Source organism: Oncorhynchus gorbuscha, linkage group LG06, assembly GCF_021184085.1.
Source record: "Oncorhynchus gorbuscha isolate QuinsamMale2020 ecotype Even-year linkage group LG06, OgorEven_v1.0, whole genome shotgun sequence".
NCBI classification, from domain to species: domain Eukaryota; kingdom Metazoa; phylum Chordata; class Actinopteri; order Salmoniformes; family Salmonidae; genus Oncorhynchus; species Oncorhynchus gorbuscha.
This window is the reverse complement of record NC_060178.1, coordinates 34,370,828-34,393,592: the sequence shown is the minus strand read 5'-3', so window position 1 is coordinate 34,393,592 and position 22,765 is coordinate 34,370,828. Positions and strand designations below refer to the sequence as shown.

The window sequence follows — 22,765 nt, the reverse complement described above, 5'->3', positions numbered from 1 at the left end:
AATGGGTTTCAGTATAACAATACAAGCCTACCTATTGTTGTTTCCCCCCTATTGTTTCACGGAGGCAATTTATAAAGTAAATCCAGTTAGTCACAGAGAATTGTGTGACAGAGCAGAGACAAAGTAACATTTCCGGTCTCTGGCATTAGGTGTTTGTGTAAAGCGCTGACAGACCGACAGCTACATGTAAGCACCTCTTCAGTTGCCACCCACCTCCTCTCTCTCCTCATCTCTCTTGGCAACACTACCCATGTGGGTGACAACACCAGGCCCAGTAGAAAAATAATTGAATCAAATAATAAAATATAAAAAAATCTGTATACCAGGGAGCTAGTTTCTGGTGACAAATGTTTGTAGTTTTTAGGGGTGCAACTGCATCTAGGGTATTGTGCAAGGTTAAATTGAGTTCCTCGTGTAGGTGGTTATTAACTGATTTTTGTCCTCTGACGTCCTTGGGTAGGCAGAGGGAGTCTGGAAGGGCATCGAGGAATCTTTGGGTTGTCTGAGAATTTATAGCACGACTTTTGATGCTCCTCGGTTGGGGTCTGGGCAGATTATTTGTTGCGATTGCAAACGTAATAAAATGGTGGTCCGATAGTCCAGGATTATGAGGAAAAACATTAAGATCCACAACATTTATTCCATGGGACAAAACTAGGTCCAGAGTATGACCTTGGCAGTGAGTAGGTCCTTAGACATGTTGGACAAAATCCACTGAGTCGATGATGGCTCCGAAAGACTTTGGCAGTGGGTCTGTGGACTTTTCCATGTGAATATTAAAGTCACCAAAAATGTGAATATTATCTGCTATGACTAGGACAAGGTCCGATAGGAATTCAGGGAAATCAATGAGGAACGCTGTATATGGACCAGGAGGCCTGTAAACAGTAGCTATAAAAAGTGGTTGAGTAGGCTGCATAGATTTCATGACTAGAAGCTCAAAAGACGAAAACGTTGTTTTGTTTTGTAAATTGAAATTTGCTATCGTAAATGTTAGCAACACTTCCACCTTTGCGGGATACATGGGGGATATGGTCACTAGTGTAACCAGGAGGTGAGGCCTCATTTAACACAATAAATTCATCAGGCTTAAGCCATGTTTCAGTCAGGCCATTCACATCAAGATTATGATCAGTGATTAGTTCATTGACTATAACTGCCTTGGAAGTGAGGGATCTAACATTAATTATGGCTAGGAGTCCCCCAAAGGGGACACCCCCTACCATTCAGCTGAAAAGGTGGCGTGGGAAATAAATAAAAATATTATTTAGAAATATTTAACTTTAACACATTATTAAGTAGCCCTACTTTGAGATGTGAGGCATCACAATCTCTTTCAATAATGGCAGGAGTGGAGGAGGTCTTTATTCTAGTGAGATTGCTAAGGCGAACACCGCCATGTTTAGTTTTGTCCAACCTAGGTCGAGGCACAAACACGGTCTCAATGGGGATATATGAAGCTGAACTTTAAAATGTATTTTTTATTTTCTACTTTTCCACTCTCCACTCTGAATTGAGTTGTCCTCAATTCAACATACTCTGTTGCTGTGTGCACATATGCAGTACCAGTAAAATGTTTGGACACACCTACTCATTCAAGGGTTTTTCTTTATTTTTACTGTTTTCTACATTGTCTATATAATAGTGAAGACATCAAAACTTTCAAAGTAATGATGGACTGTTGTTTCTCTTTGCTTATTTGAGCTGTTCTTGCCATAATATGGACTTGGTATTTTACCAAATAGGGCTAGCTTCTGTATACCACCCCTACTTTGTCACAACACAACTGACTGGCTCAAACACATTTAGAAGGAAAGAAATTCCACAAATAAAATTTTAACAAAGGGTACACCTGTTAATAATTTACATGCATTCCAGGTGACCACCTCATGAAGCTGGTTGAAAGAATGCCAAGTGTGTGCAAAGCTGTCATCATGGTGAAGGGTGGCTACTTTGAAGAATCTCAAATATAAAATATATATTTTGATTTGTTTAACACTTTTTTGGTTACTACATAATTACAGTGTCTTGCAAAAGTATTAATCCCCCTTACAACCTGTAATTTAAATGTATTTTTATTTTTATTTCATTTAATGGTCATACAGAAAAGAGTTCAAATTGGTGAAGTGAAATAAAAAATCACCTTGTTTCAAAAATGCCTAAAGAATGTAAAACTGAAAAGTGGTGTGTGCATATGTATTCACCCCCTTTGCTATGAAGCCCCTAAATAAGATCTGGTGCAACCAATTACCTTCAGAAGTCACGTAATTAGTTTACCTGGGTGCAATATAAGTGTCACATGATCTGTCACATGATCTCAGTATATATACAGTACACCTGTTCTGAAATGCCCCAGAGTCAGCAACATCACTAAACAAAGGGCATCACCAAGCAAGTGGCACCATGAAGACCAAGGAGCTCTCGAAACAGGTCAGGGACAAAGTTGTGGAAAAGTACAGAACAGGATTGGGTTATAAAGAAATATCAGAAACTTTGAACATCCCACGGAGCACCATTAAATCCAATATAAAAAAATGAAAGAATATGGCTCCACAACAAACCTGCCAAGAGAGGGCCGTCCACCAAAACTCATGGACCAGGCAAGGAGGTCATTTATCAGAGCGGCAACAAAAAGTAAACCTGAAGAAGCTGCAAAGCTCCACAGTGGAGATGGGAGTATATGTCCATAGGACCACTTTAAGCTGTACACTCCACAGAGCTGGTCTTTACAGAAGAGTAACCAGAAAAAAGCCAGTGCTTGAAGAAGAAAATAAGCAAACACGTTTGGGGTTTGCAAAAAGGCATGTGGGACTCCCCAAACATATGGAAGAAGGTACTCTGGTCAGATGAGACTGAAATTGAGCTTTTTGATAATCAAGGAAATTGCTATGTCTGGCACAAACCCATCACCTTGAACAACATCCCCACAGTGAAGCATGGTGATGGCAGCATCATGCTATGGGGATGTTTTTCATAGTCAGAATTGAAGGAATGATGGATGGCGCTAAATACAGACATACCCCAAGAGACTTGCAGCTGTAGTTGCTGCAAAAGGTGGCCCCAAAAATCTACTTTAACTTCTTATGGCTGCAATCCCGTTAACGAGAGCGATTTGACAACAGCCAGTCAAAGTGTAGGGCGTCATTTTCAAAACATCAACAATCTCATAATTAACATTCCTCAAACTTACATGTGTCTCATACCATTTTAAAGCTATTCTCGTTGTTAATCGCACCAAAGTGTCCGATTTCAAATATGCTTTTCAGCAAAAGCACTACAAACGATTATGTTAGTTCTCCACCAAACCACAATAAGCACAGCCATTTTCCAGCTAAATATAGATTTCACAAAAAGCAGAAATAGTTCCAGGTTAGTGATTAATTTTCTCTATCTTCATCAGGTGACACTCATAGGACTTCATGTTACACAATACATGCATGTTTTGTTTGATAAAGTTCATATTTATATAAAAAAATCTGAGTTGACATTGGCCTATTAGATTCACTATTTCCAAAAACATTAAAGTGATTTTGCATAGCCACATCGTTTCAACAGAAATACTCATCATACATGTAGATGATAATAAAAGTTATACACATGGAATTATAGATATACCTCTCTTTAATGCAACCGCAACAAACAGGAAGTGGAATTTATCAGGTTTTTGCATGCAATATGAGATCAGTTATACTCACAGACATAATTCAAACAGTTTTAGAAACGTCAGAGTGTTTTCTATCCAATACTACTAATAATAATATGCATATATTAGTATCTGGGACTGAGGAGCTGTCCATTTACAATGGGCACCTTTTCATCCAAGCTACTCAATACTGCCCCTGCAGCCATAAAAAGTTAATTCCAGGTTGTAAGACAACAAAATAGAAAATAATGCCAAGGGAGGTGAATACATTCACAAGCCACTGTATATATGTGCTATTTTATCACATGGATTTCTTCACAGTTTTTAAAATATGTTTATTTAACCTTTATTAATACAGGTTTTTGTAATTGAGAACATCTATTTTTCAAGAGAGACCTGGTCCAGTAGCAGCAGTGGGAACAACGTTTCAGACAAAACAACTTACATACACTAATGCAACTTTAAACAAAACTACAGACACAAATACAGTAAAACAATTACAGTTGAAGTAAGACATTTACATGCACTTAGGTTGGAGTCATGAAAACTCGTTTTTCAACCACTCCACAAATTTCTTGTTAACAAACTATAGTTTTGAAAAGTCGGTTAGGACATCTACTTTGTGCATGACACAAGTAATATTTCCAACAATTGTTTACAGACTATTTCACTTATAATTCCCTGAATCACAATTCCAGTGTGTCAGAAGTTTACATACACTTAGTTGACTGTGCCTTTAAACATCTTGGAAAATTCCAGAAAATTCTGTCATGGTTATAGGAGCTTCTGATAGGCTAATTGACATGATTTGAGTCAATTGGAGGTGTACCTGTGGAAGTATTTCAAGGCCTACCTTCAAACCCAGTGCCTCTTTGCTTGACATCATGGGAAAATCAAAAGAAATCAGCCAATATCGCAGATAAAATTGTAGATCTCCACAAGTCTGGTTCATCCTTGGGAACACTTTCCAAATGTCTGAAGGTACCACGTTCATCTGTACAAACAATAGTATGCAAGTATAAACACCATGGGACCACGAAGTTATCAAACCACTCAGGAAGGAGATGTGTTCTGTCTCCTAGAGATGAACGTACTTTGATGCGAAAAGTCCAAATCAATCCTAGAACAACAGCAAATGGCCTTGTGTAGATGCTGGAGGAAACAGGTACAAAAGTATCTATATCCACAGTAAAACGAGACCTATATTGACATAAGCTGAAAGGCCACTCAGCAAGGAATAAGCCACTGCTCCAACACCACCATAAATAAACCAGAGTATGGTTTGCAACTGCACATGGGGACAAAGATCGTACTTTTTGGAGAAATGTCCTCTGGTCTGAGGAAACAAAAATACAACTGCTTGACCATAATGACCATCGTTATGTTTGGAGGGAGAGGCTTGCAAGCCGAAGAACACCATCCCAACAGTGAAGCACGGGGGTGGCAGCATCATGTTGTGGGGTGCTTTGCTGCAGGAGGGACTTGTGCACTTCACAAAATAGATGGCATCATGAGGCTGGAATATAGGCTGGATATATTGAATCAACATCTCAAGACATGAGTCAGGAAGTTAAAGCTTGTTCGCAAATGGGTCTTCCAAATGAACAATGACCCAAAGCATACTTACAAAGTTGTGGCAAAATGGTTCTAGGACAACAAGGTCAAGGTATTGGAGTGGCCTTCACAAAGCCCTGACCTAAATCATATTGACAATTTGTGGGCGGAACTGAAAATGCGTGTGCGAGCAAGGAGGCCTACAAACCTTACTCAGTTACACCAGCTCTGTCAGGAGGAATGGGTAAAAATTCACCTAACTTATTGTGGGAAGCTTGTGGAAGGCTACCTGTTTGACCCAAGTTAACTTTTTGACGCACCCCATCCCGTTAGCGGGATCATTTACATCAGCACCCGCCAAATTCAAATAAAATTGAATGAAAATTAAAAATGTTTAGTAATCACAAATGCAATATAGCATAACACATCTTAACACTTTGTTAATCCACCTGTCGTGTCAGATTGTGAAAATATGCTTTACAGCGAAAGCAATCCAAGCGTTTGTGTGAGTTTATCAATCACTAGACAAAACATTATGAACACCTAGCATCAAAGTAGCTTGGTCACGAAAATCAGATCAAGCAATAAAATGAATCGCTTACTTTTCATGATCTTCGGATGTTTTCACTCACGAGACTCCCAGTTACACAATAAATATTCCTTTTGTTCCATAAATATAATTTTTATATCCAAAATTCCTCCATTTGATTGGCGCGTTATGTTTAGAAATCCACAGGCTTGAGCGGTCACGACATCGCAGACGAAAATTTCAAATAGTATCCGTAATGTCCACAGAAACATGTCAAAAGTTTTTTATAATTAATCCTCAGGTTGTTTTTAAAATATATAATCAATAATATATCAACCGGGACTATCACTTTTTCAATAGGAGAGGGAGAGACAATGGCTGCACCAACACCCAGCTATCCACTGACGCGATGTTATCTTTCTCGCTAATTTTTCAAAATAAAAGTCTAAAACTATGTCTAAAGACTGTTGACACCTTGAGGAAGCCATAGGAAAAGGAATCTGGGGATATCCCTTTAAATGGAGGCAAGGCATCCAATTGAACAGAGAGCTTTCAGGAAAAGCAGCACTTCCTGGTTTGATTTTCCTCAGGTTTTCGTCTACAATATCAGTTCTGTTATACTCACAGACAATATTTTGACAGTTTTCAAAACTTTAGAGCGTTTTCTATCCCAATCTGACAAGTATATGCATATTCTCATTTCTGGGCATGAGAAATAGGCCGTTTCAAATGGGTACGTTTTTCATCCCAAAAAATCTAAATACTGCCCCCTACACTCAACAGGTTAAACAATTTAAAGGCAATGCTACCAAATACTAATTCTCTGTATGTAAACTTCTGACCCACTGGGAATGTGATGAAAGGAATAAAAGCTGAAATAAAGAATTATCTCTAGTATTTTTCTGACATTTCACATTCTTAAAATAAAGTGGTGATCGTAACTGACCTAAAACAGGAATTTCTACTAGGATTACATGTCAGAAATTGAGAAAACTGAGTTTAAATGTATTTAGCTAAGGTGTATTTAAACTTCCGAATTGAATTGTATAAATAACATCACTAAAATCTGATACCGCCAGTAATGTACATAGTACCAGCTCCTTCCTGGCCTCCAAAGAAAAACAAGCCTCATGCCAATAATAAAAACCTATTCTCATCTTGAGCTTCCTTATCGAGTTCTCCACATAAACAATGAAGCTCAGCTTGTCATCAACACACACACCTAATTATTTTTACACTTTGACTTGCTCTATAGTATGTCCAGCATTTGAAAATACCATGAATTTTGTTTTACCCAAATTCAGAACCAGCTTCAAATCATACATTCTGTTATATGATGTTAAATGCTCTTTGGGCATTTTCAAAAGCTAAAGATAAACTACTACTACTTGAATAAAGAACAGTATCATCTTCAAAAATTGAAAATCTGCTGTTTCAATATAATCCCCAATGTTGTTGATATACAAAATGAATAACTTTGGGCCTAAAATAGAACCTTCCATAACACCTGAGCACACCACTATGTACTCAGATTTTCAACTATCCACCATTACACATTGTGTACGATTTGATAGGTAATTTATAAACCAATCTAGAACATGACCTGTAATTCCACAACATTTTATCCTTTGCACTAACACAGCATGGTCCACGGTGTCAAATGCCTTTGACAGTCAATAAAGACAGACACACAATGTAACTTTTTGTCAAGAGCACAGTGGATGTCATTTAAAACATTCAATGTTGCTGAAACAGTGCTGTGGCCAGACCTAAAGCCTGATTGCATTCCATTTAAGATGTTGTTTTCAGCTGCCTACTAACTAAGAACTCCAGTACCTTTGACAGTACTGACAATTTCCATATGGTAAATTACGAAGGATCTCCACCTTTCAGGAGAGGCAGGACAAAAGCAGATGTCAAGTGTAAGGTTAAAGATAGATGTTAAGGGGGAGCAATGATGTCTGCAGCTAGGTGTAGGAAATGGGCGTCTAGATCATCAGGGCCAGGTGATTTTTTTTCTGTCAATTTCTTTCGGGGATTTACACACTTCTGAAACAGAGAAGGATGAAAAGGAGAACCTGGCGAAGGAGTGCACAGGGGTGTCAGGTAAATTCATACGGGGCTCAGTTATACTTTTGACCTTTTCAAATAAACTGCCTGCATCTAGAAAATGTTGATTTAAGGTTTTCAGAATGGAGGTTCTCTCAGTTACAATCTGTGTGTCTACCAACAATTATTTGGGAAGCGTTGTATCTTTTTGCACAACAAACCTTTCACTACTTGCCAAGATTTGGATGGATTATTGAAATTATCCGAAGTAGATTTCAGGTAGTGATCTGCTTTCAATTTTTGGATCATAGCCATACCCATATTTTGAAGACGCTGAAAAGCCATCCAATCATTCGCCGAACCAGACCCTCTTGCGTTAGCCCACACTGCATTTCATTCCCTTATGGTTTTACTAAGTTCCTCAGTAAACCAAGGGTTCTCTCTGCCCTTAATCGTGCATTTTTTAAAGGGGCATGACTATTGCATACATCCTATTTTCTACAATGTAAAGATTGTAAAATAAAGATAAACCCTTGAATGAGTATGTGTGTCCAAACTTTTGACTGGTACTGTACCTACATAGATACTGCACTTATCCTTTTTTATGTCTCATGTGGGGTTGGGAAAATACCGTGACACCCTGCTTGCGTACATATGAAGTTAACACTCTTTGACAACCCTCTGACATGGCCAGACATAAATACTACAGGGGGATAATTTATATATTTTTATTTCTTCAGGAAAATATAGCTATAGGATGACATGAACCTATGGGAGATTAAACTATTTATTGGGAAATATGTGGTTATTCTAGTGAACCTGATATCATAGTGAAGATAGTATTCCCAGAACTGCAAAGTGCACTATAGAGTGTATGGCCATACTAACTGCATTTCCCTAAAAATAAAATAATAATATACTGTCTGGAAGGTGATCTGTATTTGTGTTTGAGTGTGTTTTGCAGGTCCTTCAGCTACTGGCTGAACTACATCCTGTCCATCATGTACTGCAGTGAGAACAACTACATAGGTTCCTACCTGGAGGAGACAAGGAGCTGCTCTTGCCCCTACGACCATCCGTCCTGCCAGGGTGTCATCCCTTGCACTGTGGGCGATGGCTCTTTCTGCGCCTCCTGCTCCTATGACAACCGCTCCCGCTGTGCCAGCTGCAACCCCGGGTACATGCTCAGCCAGGGGGTCTGCCGCAATGAGGTCCCAGACTCCACGGACCACTACATCAGCTTCGAGACAGACCTGCAGGACTTGGAGCTGAGATACCTGCTGCAGAAGAAAGACAGCCGTATTAGCATCCATGGGATCTTCGTCAGCAACGACGTCCGACTCAACAACTGGTTTGACCCATCGTGGAGGAAGAGGATGCTGTTGACATTGAAGAGCAACAAGTACAAGTCCAACCACGTCCACATGCTCCTGGGGATGACCCTGCAGATCTGCCTAACTAGGAACAGCTCCCTGGAACCATTGCTCTCTGTCTACATCAACCCCTTCGGGGGAAGTCACTCTGAGAGCTGGAGCATGCCCATAGACCAGAACAGCTATCCTGATTGGGAGAGGACTAAACTAAACATTCCCCTGGACTGTTACAACTGGACATTGACTTTGGGTAACAAGTGGAAAACGTTTTTTGAGACTGTCCACTTCTACCTGCGGAGCAGGATCAGGGCTCCATTGCCCCAAGGGAACGGCTCGGTGTACTATGAACCTTTCGAGTTTCTGGAGCCCGGTAAGAACCTGGGCTACATGAAAATAAATAGCATCCAGGTGTTCGGCTATAGTATGCATTTTGACCCGGAAGCGATCCAGGACCTGATTCTGCAGCTGGACTACCCGTACACTCAGGGATCGCAGGACTCAGCCCTGCTGCAGCTGCTGGAGATCAGGGACCGGGTCAACAGACTGTCCCCTCCCGGACCTCAGCTCCTGGACCTGTTCTCCTGTCTCCTGCGCCACCGCCTAAAATTATCCACCACAGATGTTGTCCGAATACAGGCAGCGTTGCAGGCTTTCTCTGCCAAACAGCCTAACTCCATGGAATACGAAACAACCAAATTATGTAGCTAATAAGGTGCCAGTGTCCAGATATGCAGATGCTTGTGCTGCTATCACACTGACCTGATTACAGTTAAGAGCAATTTTGGAAGGCACTGAGGGACATTTTGGTAATGATCTCAAGAGATATGCATTTGGATTCATGTCAAATTATAACTTTCTGGAGATGTGTTGTGTCATAGACACATAAGGGGGCTTCACCATGATCACTTTGCCTTTTTACATAATAACAATAAAACTCAGACTTTCTGACCATTATCGATATCAAAAGATGTATCATCACTGATATGTTGCCCATGTACTTAAATCCTTAAATTGCACAGATCTCAATCACTTACAATGTGATGCTTTTGTTGATAATGAAGTGTTATCTCGACAGTGTGTTTGGTTTGACACCAGCATGGTTTTAGGTCCTTCACTTTGTTATTAAACACAACCCATGTTTTTATACTCACACTCTTCAGTTTAATCCTACCCCACCCCATGTTCAGAGCTTCATGAGTCAATATGGAAATCAACTGTTTCTTGTTTAACTTTTTTTTTCATGTTTAAATTCCCACAAATTGGAGTTACAACAGTACTTCAGATGTAATGGCTAGTATGTTCTGTTACATGTAATTGTATTTTTTTAATGCAGTTGTTTGTGAACAATTACTAAGCAATGTCCATATTCTGTATAACATTCTGAATTTGTTAATTCACTAAATAAAAGTCATTTTTATGTCCTGTCTATAAATAGTGTAGATACTCCATCTAGTGTCTAATTTTCTCAGACATAATATATTACTTAAATCCATCTCATATTTATATTTGATCTTTAGTTCATTCATCTAGATAATATCATATTTGATGCAAATCGAACAAAATTAGACATACTAGTACTGTTAGTTGGTCCCAGATCCTATCAATTAGTACCAATTCACTAAGTGACAGTGTTAAATGGAAGTGTGTCAGTTAAGATTATATTTAAATCTTAATCTCCTCTCTAAGGAGGACAAGCTTCATGCAAACCACAGGAAATATCATTAAGATGTTCCATTCATTCATTCATTCATTCATTTAGCGCATCGAGAGGATTTCTTATCCCATATTTTAGGACCAGGACAGATATTCCATGAAATGTTGCCTTATGTGAATCTTTACAATTCATCTGGGTAAAAGATTTAGACAAGCCTACATTGCCAGACAACAGTATAATACATTAAAGTCACAACAAACCCTAGAGCACCACTTGCTCCAGTGTTTGCCATTAAACACCAGGTGACTTGTTCTTAGACTAATGACTTTATCCCTTGGATATCCTTGAAAACAATCCAGCCAATGCATTGTGTGAGAAAAACGTGTAAAATACTAAGAGAGGCAGCTTGGAAAGTTGTCTATAATTTATGATGGCCAGAGTGGGGGCATTATTTAGTTATTGATATACTTTATTGTCTTCATTCTGGCTGTCAATATTTAGTACCTTTTCAGAATGATGGGGAGCACGAGGTATGAATCTAAGGAATGTTAGGTGCAAATCCAGTTCAGAAAAAGAAAACACTGAGCTTAATTGGAATGTCTGATGAGATAACAGTAAAACAAAAGTGGCATGGATACACTTGAAATGGGAGTTGAAGGACTATTAATTGTGTTTGTTTCAATTACATGTAGGTGGGTGCAGGTATATGTTATGTTTGGCTATTAGTGAGACATGGCTATCCCTAAATAAATCCCATCACTCATTCCAGTGGTTTGCATAGTTGGCAGGGCAGCAGCAGGCTACACTGCGCAGAAAAAATGCTTCACCAAAGGTCAGCCAGGTCTGTGAAATCTAGTTTCCAGTGACAAACTGAGAATAACCCAGCTTTGGCCCTCTCTCTGTCTCTTCCATTTCCATTGATGGATGGCGGCTGGAGGAAGAGAGACAGGCAGCGTATCAAAGCTCATTATCTCAGGTGTTTTTCTCACTAGCTGGTAGTCTCTTGTAATCTGTAGACTTGTATGTTTTACTCTGGGTCCTGGAATAAAGCTATTCAGCTGAGAGGCCTCAGAGAGAGAAAGCTTTTGGTTATCCCAACAGCGGGCCTGATGGGAGTCAAGTGTTTACATCCTGGTTTAAATCTACCAACCCAAGCTGAGCTCTTGCTCCGTCACTCAGAATGACAACTGTAGGCAATGAGACAAACATTCTATAGCATTAGCTCAGACACATTCAAGGAATAATAAGGAGGGAAATAATAAATAGAAAACAGGGGTGGCCAAACCTCCTGCCGAAGAGCTACTGTAAATGCTTAACACATCTGACTCCCCTTACAAAAATAAATGTGTTGCTGCAAACTAAATAGTGTGCCACAAAATATAACCAAAAGTTTGCCACTGGTGTTGAATCTGCAGCAAACACGAGGCAACAATAATATGTATTGACACTAGTGGGAAAACAGTTTGCCAGAGGTTTTTTTCTTGCAGACAATTCTCTCATGATTCAATTTAAATTTGTGACAACAAGTTTTAAGGCCAGTAACCGTTGATCAAGGCAATTGGAAACATCTGTTCGAAAATGGAAACCTAGCTACCTATCAAAGTTGTCCGGTGAGTGTCCAATTTATTAATTAAACTTCCAAATAAACTTTGAAATTGTATTAGCTAAATTATGCCTAGTTAGCAATGTCATGTTTTATGGGATAGCGTGAAACACATTTTGTTGATACCAGTTTCAATCTGTCAGCTCCACTGACTGACTGGCTAGTGCTTAGTTAGCGAACATTAGCTATCATATTTCTGCTATCTAACTAATGATTTGCCTAAACACAATTTTTATGTGAACATGTTGCTGTCTTTTAATACCAATATGCTAGCGTCACGGTTCAGTAGCATGTTAGTTAGCACAACAGCTAAGGTAGGTTGATGCAGGTAGCTAGCAACAATATGAGTTGATTTGACATCAGAGCAAAACTTCCCTTTTGCAGATGGATACCCTTCCCCTACCCGTGATGTTGAAGAGGCTGTATTGGGAGGATGATGCATCAACACCCTGGAAATATGTTTGTGATGCACTCACTCATAACACTTTTTTGAGTGATAAATGAGTAACGTAAACTCGTACATCGCCTTGGTCCAATTGCCCTTATTTTAGTGCCACAAAAACGTAATACTTCCAGATCAACTGTAATGTCAATACCATTGTAAAGCACAATTTCTCCCCTTTCCAACCAATTCAATTACATGACCTAAACACTGCCCGTTTCTGCATAATTCAAGCAGGCAATGAGCATCATCGGGTCTTTGAAAAATGGAGGATGGGGAAGCGAAACTAATGCGTGATAGTGATCTGTCCACCTTATCGCCTCTAAAATGTAAATAAAACACTATAAAGAGTTTATATAATGTGTCATTACATACCTATTTGAAGGTTTGTGTCGAATTTGAATCAAGTCTTTAGGGCGGTGCTAAAGTGACCTTTGAAGTAAACAGCGGCTTTGAGAATGATGATCGCATGCAATGATGACAAAAAAAATGACCATGTATCCCCCCTTACCCCCGTCACTGTCCATTTCTTGTTTTTAAACGATGAGAGAAGTGCTACACCTGGTGGAGATAGATTGTAAGATAGAAATAGTTGCTTTATGCGTGCTGTACGTTACGACATGACACGTAAAGATGTAACGGTGGGTCAGTTTTTTCAACTTTTCTCCAATACTATAGAGCCATTACCATGTCGATCAACGCTTGAATAGAAACCTAGTTCACATCCCCGATTTTGAAGTCAACACAGTCACTACAGTCCCATTAGTTTTCTTTGTAGCCTCATTTGAATGTCGCAATCACGCACATTTGTACGGAATGGGATGAGTTTACATTATATCATCTTCAAGATTGATAGGGTAAGTAAATGCATGACCATGCTCGTGACGCTAGCTTACTGAAATGTTTACACGGAATATAACTAGCTAATTGTATGTTGTTTTTGTTGACATTTGGCTAGCTAACTATGTCAGTGTCTGTAACGGAAGCTAGCTAACTTAGTTAGTTTAGTCTGACACTTCTTCTGGACTGTATCGGACACTGTTTCACTCGTTAGCTAAATTAACTGGTTATCTTGCTACGTTATCATATCTAGATTTTACTTATTCTCCATCTGTGTTCATTTAACCAAGCTATGTAGCAGGCTAATCTCAACTTGCATGGGGATTCATTGAGTTCGGCAGCATTACTGTACTGGTTTTAAATGTTTTTTGACAGTGGCAGCGTTAGTCAGACTTGTTAGGTTGTGGAGGATAGATGCAAATTCTGTAAGCTAGCTAACGTTAGACTTGACCTTAAGTTTGATGTAGCCAAGTTAGTTTCTAACATTCCTTTATTTCTGTACTTAAATGCCTAGGTCAAGGCCAATGAGCAAGAGGACAAGTACATTAGAGTGTCTAGTTTGAGAAACAGACGCCTCAGAAGTCCTCAACTGGCAGCTTCTTTAAATAGTACCCCCAAAACACTAATCTCAACGTCAACAGTGAAGAGGTGACTCTGGGAAGCTGGCGTTCTAGGCAGAGTTGCAGAGAAAAAGCCATATCTCAGAGTGGCCAATAAAAATACAATATTAAGATGGATAAAAGAACACAGACACTGAGCATCTCAGAGTCACCTCTTCACTGTTGACGTTGAGACTGGTGTTTTGCGGGTACTATTTAATGAAGCTGGACACTCTATAGGCCTTGTCCTCTTGCTCAGTTGTGCACCGGGGCCACCCACTCTTTCTATTCTGGTTAGAGCCCATTTGCATTGTTCTATGAAGGGAGTAGTACACTGTGTTGTAAGAGATGTTCAGTTTATTGGTACTTTCTCTCATGGAATAGCCTTCATTTCTCAGAACAAGAATAGACTGATGAGTTATTTGTTTCTGGCCATTTTGAGCCTGTAATCGAACCCACACATGCTGATGCTCCAGATACTCAACTAGTCTAAACAAGGCCAGTTTTATTGCTTCTTCAATCAGGACAACAGTTTTCAGCTGTGCTAACATAATTGCAAAAGGGTTTTCTAATGATCAATTAGCCTTTTAAAATGATAAACTTGGATTAGCTAACACAACGTGCCATTGTAACACAGGAGTGATGGTTGCTGATATTGGGCCTCTGTACGCCTATGTAGATATTCCGTTACAAATCAGACGTTTCCAGCTACACTAGTCATTTACAACATTATCAATGTCTACACTGTTATTTTAATGGACAAAAAATGTGCTTTTCTTTAAAAAACAAGGACATTTCTAAGTGACCCCAAACTCTTGAATGGTAGTTAGTGTACATTAAATACACAGCTACCATAGATAGTCTGGACATTTTACCATACTTGCTGTATTGTTATTCTGTCACAGTGACCAACCTGACACACAACATACACATCACAGGCAGCTCATGTGCACTTAGGGGTAAAGTGCCTTGCTCAAGGGCACAACAGCAGTAGGTAGTTTATAGACATATTGTAGCTGGTAACCCACTGGCTGACGGATCACGTCCTGCAGATTTCCCAGCAAGCTGCTCAGGGGTTAGAATATTGGCATGCCTTTCTAACCTTGAAGCTACTGCCGCCCCTATTCATTTTGCTCTTCCCTCAGTCCCTGTGCCTTTGTTCAACCATATGACCTGGCTTATCAACCCTTCCTTCAAAGTATTTCATTTAGAAATGTAGGTGAAACTATCCCTTAAAATCTCTCCCCTAGCGGTTAAGCCTAGCGGTTAAGAGCGTTGGGCCAGAAACTGATAGGTCACTGGTTCAAATCCCCGAGCCAACAAGGTGGGAAAATCTGCCATTCTGCCCTTGAGCAAGGCAGTTAACCCCCAAAAACAACTGCTCCCCGATGCGTCAAAGACGTGGTGTCGATTAAGTCAGCCCTCCACACCTCTCTGATTGAGATTGTTTGGGTTAAATGCGGAAGTTGTGCAACTGATTAGGTACTCCATTTTACCCTCTCTTTTGAAGGGGAAGTGATGGATCAGGAAACGCTCTTGTTTTTGTTTTGGACAACTCGACTATAGCCTGAAGTTAAAGAAGAACATAAAAGCCTTACACACAGTTATTGTTCTGTAAATGCCACTTTTTTTATACATGGGGGGAGGTCCTCGTAACACACAGGATTGTGGACACACCAAGGGACACACCAAGGGACACACCAAGAGACACCAAGCTTGAGCAGGAGTGACGTAGCCAGGTACATGTCGAAAGATTTGTTGTGTATTTAAAAAAAAAGATTGTTATTTGTTATGCGCATCTGCCGGATACTCCAGGCATTGTGAGTTACATATTTTACAAAAACATTAGACTTTAATATGATTCTATTTGCTGTGATTCACTAGACTGGCTGACGTGGCCCACAGAGCAGGGAGAGCTAAACTGGTCTGGAAAGGGGACTGTTTGTTAATGCAATATTTGCAAATAAATTGTGCAACGGGTTTTGATTGGTTCTCTCAAGTGTTTGATTTTTCCTCGGGGTTGAGACCTCTCATTATTTGGATTTGAAAATCCAACCATTCTAATAGAAGGGGGCGGCGCTCAGGGGCTGTGGGTGTTTGAGTGAGAAAGACTCAGAGGAGAGCCAACCAGTAAAAGCACAGCCCCTTCATTATTGACGCATTGTGCTGACAATATAAAAGAGACATTCCAGACTCTAAAGTCAGGAGGACTTCAAGAGTCAGGTGTTAGCCAGCTTTAACTGCAATGGAAAGGTAATTGTTTCTCTGTCTACAACATAACAACAATTTGAAGTCTCACAAGCATTATAAACAGCATTGGGTGTGAATACGGTGGGAACGTGGATCTGAGAAAGTGTGATATGTATGTGAATGTTAAGTTGTCTATTTACATCAATGTATTTTTTTGTTTGTAAAAAAGCCCAAAGTAAAATCAAATGTAAAGAAATAATCATTGTCTGCTTAACTACAGATTGCACAAGACTTCTACATTTCTACGGACTGCTGAAACTAATAACTGGATTGCGGTCTTCAAGAACAAAAAACTTTGCTTCGCCAGCCCAGAGAGAAACAGTCCCAAAATCTTCTCTTTGAAGTGCAGGTATAGTTTGATATGACCCTGCTGGTGGTGACTCAGATGATAATGTCTTTTTTTGCCTGAAAGAAATCAAGTTATTCACTAAAGATTATTCTCTCTAGACACAGAAGGTGACATCACTTTAATACTTCTGCCAGTGGTCCTCCCATCACCAGTCTACAATATCGGCAGGAAGACATTCCAACCCAGCTTCAATGAGACTAGAAAGTCCTTCAATGACTTGCAGCCTATGAGTTTAAATAGTGGATAGGCATAGGGAGATAATGGTATTTTGTAAACCTTGAATGAAAGGAACAGCATTCCAAAATCTGTTACGCATAACTGCACACTCCAAGAGATTAGCAAGATTTCCATCCGATTCATGATAGATTTTCCAGCGAAAATTCTAAAATCTGCATCAAACAATATCCCACCATAGATGTTTCCAGCAAACAGGCTTTTTACGGATAAAAGGCTTTGCTCAGTTATCATTTAGTTCATGTAAATAATTCTGTAGTTGTTCCATTAAACATCCTAAGGTCAACATCCCCATAGTATTCAGATTTCTCTCTTGTAAATTTTTTAGCTACAAGAAAATATTAAATAAACGATTTGGGAAATTTCCGGTCATTGCAGATGTTGTATTGCATCTACGTTTATCTATTAGACATTGAACACAATATATTTCTACATTTAGTATACTTCATTTTTTTCTCTGTGAAGTAAGTTCATTTAAAGTTATGCAATTTGGTTTAACACACAGTAGCCAAAAACCGGATCTCATTTGCATATTCATACTAAGTTTGCAGCAAACAGAATGTTCACCACAAGTTTCCCAGAATTGTTTGCATTTAAAAATATGAGCTTGATGCAAATGTGTGGCAAATTGGCCAAAGGTTTGCCACAACTGTTTGCCAGAAGCATGTCTTTTCAGGAAGGGGATATTTTGAGTACAAATGTTTAGGTGCATAAATTATATTTATGCTCTTTAGGATTCTCTGCCAGAGGGGCTAAGTGAAACTAATTTACTGGCAATACAACTAAATTAATGGAGTGCAGGGATCAGAACACATTAAGGGGTAATTCTATCTGAAAGTTACATTAACATCCTAAGAGTGCAATTGTGAAAAGGGAGCCCATAAAAATTGGTCTGCCAAATGCAAATTCACCTTTCACTTGGCTCAACTCTGCAACTCATCCAACTTTCAATCAATCAACATTTCCACTGGATTAGAAAAGGCAAGGCTTTTCTCCAAATTGTCAGATTTGTGCATAGCTCTGAAATACATGACATGCATTTGATAATGAAGCAGAGATGAGGGGAATTCTGATTTATGTTCCTTACCTCGTTTGACACTCGTTTGACATTGTTTCGGAGTGGCATTTCAAAGGAATCTACTTTCCATTAGCTCTCCAATTACTAACATTGATTGGTGCCTTTTCTTGAAAGATCAAAAATCATGTCCATAATAAGTGTGTTAAGTAGTAAGAACATCCAGGTCCATGCACTACTTCTATCAATGTTGTTTGGTTCTAAAGTTACTGTTAAAACACAATTAATTTTTTTTATGGGGTAACTGCTATTGTGTGTTATTTCCTTGTGAAAAGCTCTACTACTGTTTGTTACAGTGATGAACCCATGCCACGGCCCACCTGTGCCATGGTGTCGTGAATACTGTGTTGCTTTCCCTTCAGTACCAATTTCAAAGTGGTGTCAAATCTTAGTAGTAGTTGCATGGCTGGAGCAGTATTTAAATGGGACAGTGAAAACAGGAAGGTGAAATACATTCCATTACTCCAGGAAAAACTTTGGGGCGAGACAAAAACATTATCTCTGTTTTTTCTCCAGACATGTGCTTCCTTTTCTTTCCCTCTCCCTTGTCCACCTTTTTCTCAACATCACAGTGCACCCTCTTGCCCAACCTAGTTACGCCTGCCAAAACACCCTTAGTCTGTCGAAATAACATTAGCTTTTTCCCACTCGTCAGTCACTCAGTCGCACTAGCTAGAACTTGAATACTTGCAAATATTCTGGTGGACTTAACGGGCTAATGCCGGAAGAATTAACCTCCTGGCTGGGTCATATATACATAGCCCAAACTTAATAACCCAGCACCAACATATCACTGTAAACCCCAATACATTTTTTTTACTCTAATTTTAACTCGTAGTTCTAGTAAATCAACTCAAACGCTACTTTAGGGCAAGATGCAATTAAGGCAGACACCCCAGTTCAACTTAACATGGATAACTAATGCAGGGGCAACATGTAGAGACTGAGCTACCATAACAGTGTTATGACTTGTTTGTGCATCTATTTGTGAAAGCATTTACGTAGGCCGGGCTCTCAGAAATCCCTCGCTGTGAAGTGTATGAAGTGCCCAGACACATGAGGAGCTGGGATGAGATTGCCTTAATTGTGACAAAGACCGGGAGGAGAGGTGTTCTGTAATATTAACCACAGGACATACTCTAATCCATTGAGCAGCAGTGGAATAATAGTTTGAGAGGAGAACCTCACTCTCCCTCTGAGGCACTGGAAAGGAAGCTCAACATAAAAGATAAATAATTGTTTATTTTGTATAACAATGCTTCTCAGCGAGGTAAAAATTTGAGAAGTGGGTACAGCGGGTGCCTCGCAGAGCTTCTGCGAGTTATTGGCATTCACAAATACCCTCTCATTTGTCCCCACTCAAAATTGCCATTTTTGTAAGGGACTCCTGTATTTCTGTGTGATTGGCACGGTGCGCTGGAAGGGGTTGCTACGGTTTGCCAAACAGAATAAAAAATCTTGATGCTTGTCACTTGCACCCCTGTAGTATCTGACCCCTAGCCCTCTTTCTCCAGGGTGTTTCCTCATTTAGGATAGGTTTTCACTCATGGATCTCTTTCCCTCTTTCTTTCTCTCCCTCAACCACCTGATTTAGGGCACATCCTCATTATGTGCATCCTGATACCTGCCACGGCTAATGAGGAGAGGGACTGGAGCAGCAAAGTTGGAGAGTTTAGATTAATGGGAGTAGTACAGCAGTGAAATCTGGGAATACTGTCTACTCTAGTCTCCCGAGCTGTTCATTACTGTGGATATATGACATTTTATAACAGGGAGCTGAGTCGCTGCCTAATGATACAGTGGGATAAACACTGGGGACAGGTTGGCTCGGTCAGAACTGGAAGCACCTATGGAGACACCTATGGAGGTTTCTGCCAGAGGGAACAGAGTTGATCCTGTCCCATATTTTTATTAATTGATAAAGAACACATTTGTACTGTAGCGCCTTAATTAGAGAGGTACTGGAGAATAAAACATGTTAGGAAACCTGTATAGTCATAAAAAATATATATATTGTGATGAGAATGCATCCAACTCTTTTTTTTTTAGTAGCTTTTGGGGTCAGTGTTGAAACGTGTTGATCAACTCTGGAGCTTAACAGCATAAACAACATTTTTTTAAATATTTTTTTTATTTTTTTTATTTCACCTTTATTTAACCAGGTAGGCTAGTTGAGAACAAGTTCTCATTTGCAACTGCGACCTGGCCAAGATAAAGCATAGCAGTGTGAACAGACAACACAGAGTTACACATGGAATAAACAATTAACAAGTCAATAACACAGTAGAAAAAATGGGCAGTCTATATACAATGTGTGCAAAAGGCATGAGGAGGTAGGCGAATAATACAATTTTGCAGATTAACACTGGAGTGATAAATGATCAGATGGTCATGTACAGGTAGAGATATTGGTGTGCAAAAGAGCAGAAAAATAAATAAATAAAAACAGTATGGGAATGAGGTAGGTGAAAATGGGTGGGCTATTTTCCTATAGACTATGTACAGCTGCAGCGATCGGTTAGCTGCTCGGATAGCTGATGTTTGAAGTTGGTGAGGGAGATAAAAGTCTCCAACTTCAGCGATTTTTGCAATTCGTTCCAGTCACAGGCAGCAGAGTACTGGAACGAAAGGCGGCCAAATGATGTGTTGGCTTTAGGGATGATCAGTGAGATACACCTGCTGGAGCGCGTGCTACGGATGGGTGTTGCCATCGTGACCAGTGAACTGAGATAAGGCGGAGCTTTACCTAGCATGGACTTGTAGATGACCTGGAGCCAGTGGGTCTGGCGACGAATATGTAGTGAGGGCCAGCCGACTAGAGCATACAAGTCGCAGTGGTGGGTGGTATAAGGTGCTTTAGTGACAAAACGGATGGCACTGTGATAGACTGCATCCAGTTTGCTGAGTAGAGTGTTGGAAGCCATTTTGTAGATGACATCGCCGAAGTCGAGGATCGGTAGGATAGTCAGTTTTACTAGGGTAAGCTTGGCAGCGTGAGTGAAGGAGGCTTTGTTGCGGAATAGAAAGCCGACTCTTGATTTGATTTTCGATTGGAGATGTTTGATGTGGGTCTGGAAGGAGAGTTTGCAGTCTAGCCAGACACCTAGGTACTTATAGATGTCCACATATTCAAGGTCGGAACCATCCAGGGTGGTGATGCTAGTCGGGCATGCGGGTGCAGGCAGCGATCGGTTGAAAAGCATGCATTTGGTTTTACTCCCGTTTAAGAGCAGTTGGAGGCCACGGAAGGAGTGCTGTATGGCATTGAAGCTCGTTTGGAGGTTAGATAGCACAGTGTCCAATGACGGGCCGAAAGTATATTGGAAATATCAAATGGAGGTGAAATTTTAACTGTATTGAGTCAGCGAAATCCATTTCAAAATTACTAAACCCAAACCTATTTTGGTGTCTAAATATACTGTTTAAACACAGTATTTATCACATCACAAATTTAAAAAGCCAACATTCCACCCTTTTAGCATTGCTGAGCCACTGCAAATCTGCAGTCCAATAACCTAGGCCTATCAATCCTCTCAGAACCCCAGCCCTCAAAACGGAGACAAATTATCCTTTGATTTGAAATGGACCATTTAATGAAATACCTGCATTCCTAACAAACACTCCCCCTCTTCCCCCCTCTCCTCCCCTACGGTTGTCTCTCTATTAGCGTCGGGGGACATAGCAGCGAGCCGAGCTGTACGTAGGACATGGAGGTTGGCTGAGTGATTAACTAAACCTTGGGGCTGACAGGACTGCTATCCCCAGAGGGGGCCCCAGTTAGACTAATGTGGTTCTCTGTTTAACAAGGCTGGAAGAGGGAGAGAGGGGTGGAAGGGGAGGAGGTAGTAAGAAAAGGGAGATAAAGGGGGTGAAGGGAAGGATGGAGGAAATAGGAAAGTAGTTAGAGGTGAAGAAGTGGAGAAGGAGTGTAAGGGGTTAGTTAGAGAGAAGGAGTTGGTAGAAGAAGGGGATGAGAAGAAGCACAGGTTTACAGCCAAGCCCCCTTCCCCTCCAAAAAAGCCATATTACAACCTATGTGTTGTGATAATTGCATAGTTTGCTCTATAACCTGTTAATTCATATGCCTTGTGACCTGTTAATTCATATGCTTTAGACAATAAGACACAGTGGCAGAATAAATTCAACCACATCTTTGTTTTATCACAAAACCCGGATAGCAACTTCTGTCCACTTTAATGCACAAAGCATATTACATATAACAGACTGTTACATGACCTACCTACAGCATGGTCAGGCAAGTTAATGTTTCCGACATTTTCTGACCACTAAACAACTATTGATTTAGAAACACAAAGATTTACTGCAACTTGGAAAGAAAGCAGGAGCTGCATCTAGAGAGACATGTAGAGACAGGCGCTGTTTTGTTCGCTCGGGTACTTTCTCCTGTGAGATATGTACATTCAGCCTCTTGCGAATTGTGACCGAACAGCTCAAATCGGTCTTATCATACACTACAAAATTTGATATTGTGTTTTTTTACATTGGATTAAAGTAGAGACTGACAGCTACAACATTGTGTATCATACACTACAGTTGAGGAGCTAATTCTG

The 22,765-nt window shown here is 40.0% G+C and overlaps 1 protein-coding gene across 1 annotated transcript in view; it reads left to right on the top strand.

The window, feature by feature from the left end:
* Window positions 1–10,566, top strand: part of LOC124037889 (BMP/retinoic acid-inducible neural-specific protein 3-like) — a 96,217-nt gene extending 85,651 nt beyond the window's left edge. Inside the window, exon 9 of the mRNA XM_046353086.1 lies at window positions 8,740–10,566. Coding sequence (XP_046209042.1) covers window positions 8,740–9,856 — 1,117 coding nt within the window. The 3' untranslated portion in view covers window positions 9,857–10,566. The remainder of the gene's footprint in view (window positions 1–8,739) is intronic.
* Window positions 10,567–22,765: the final 12,199 nt, after the last annotated feature.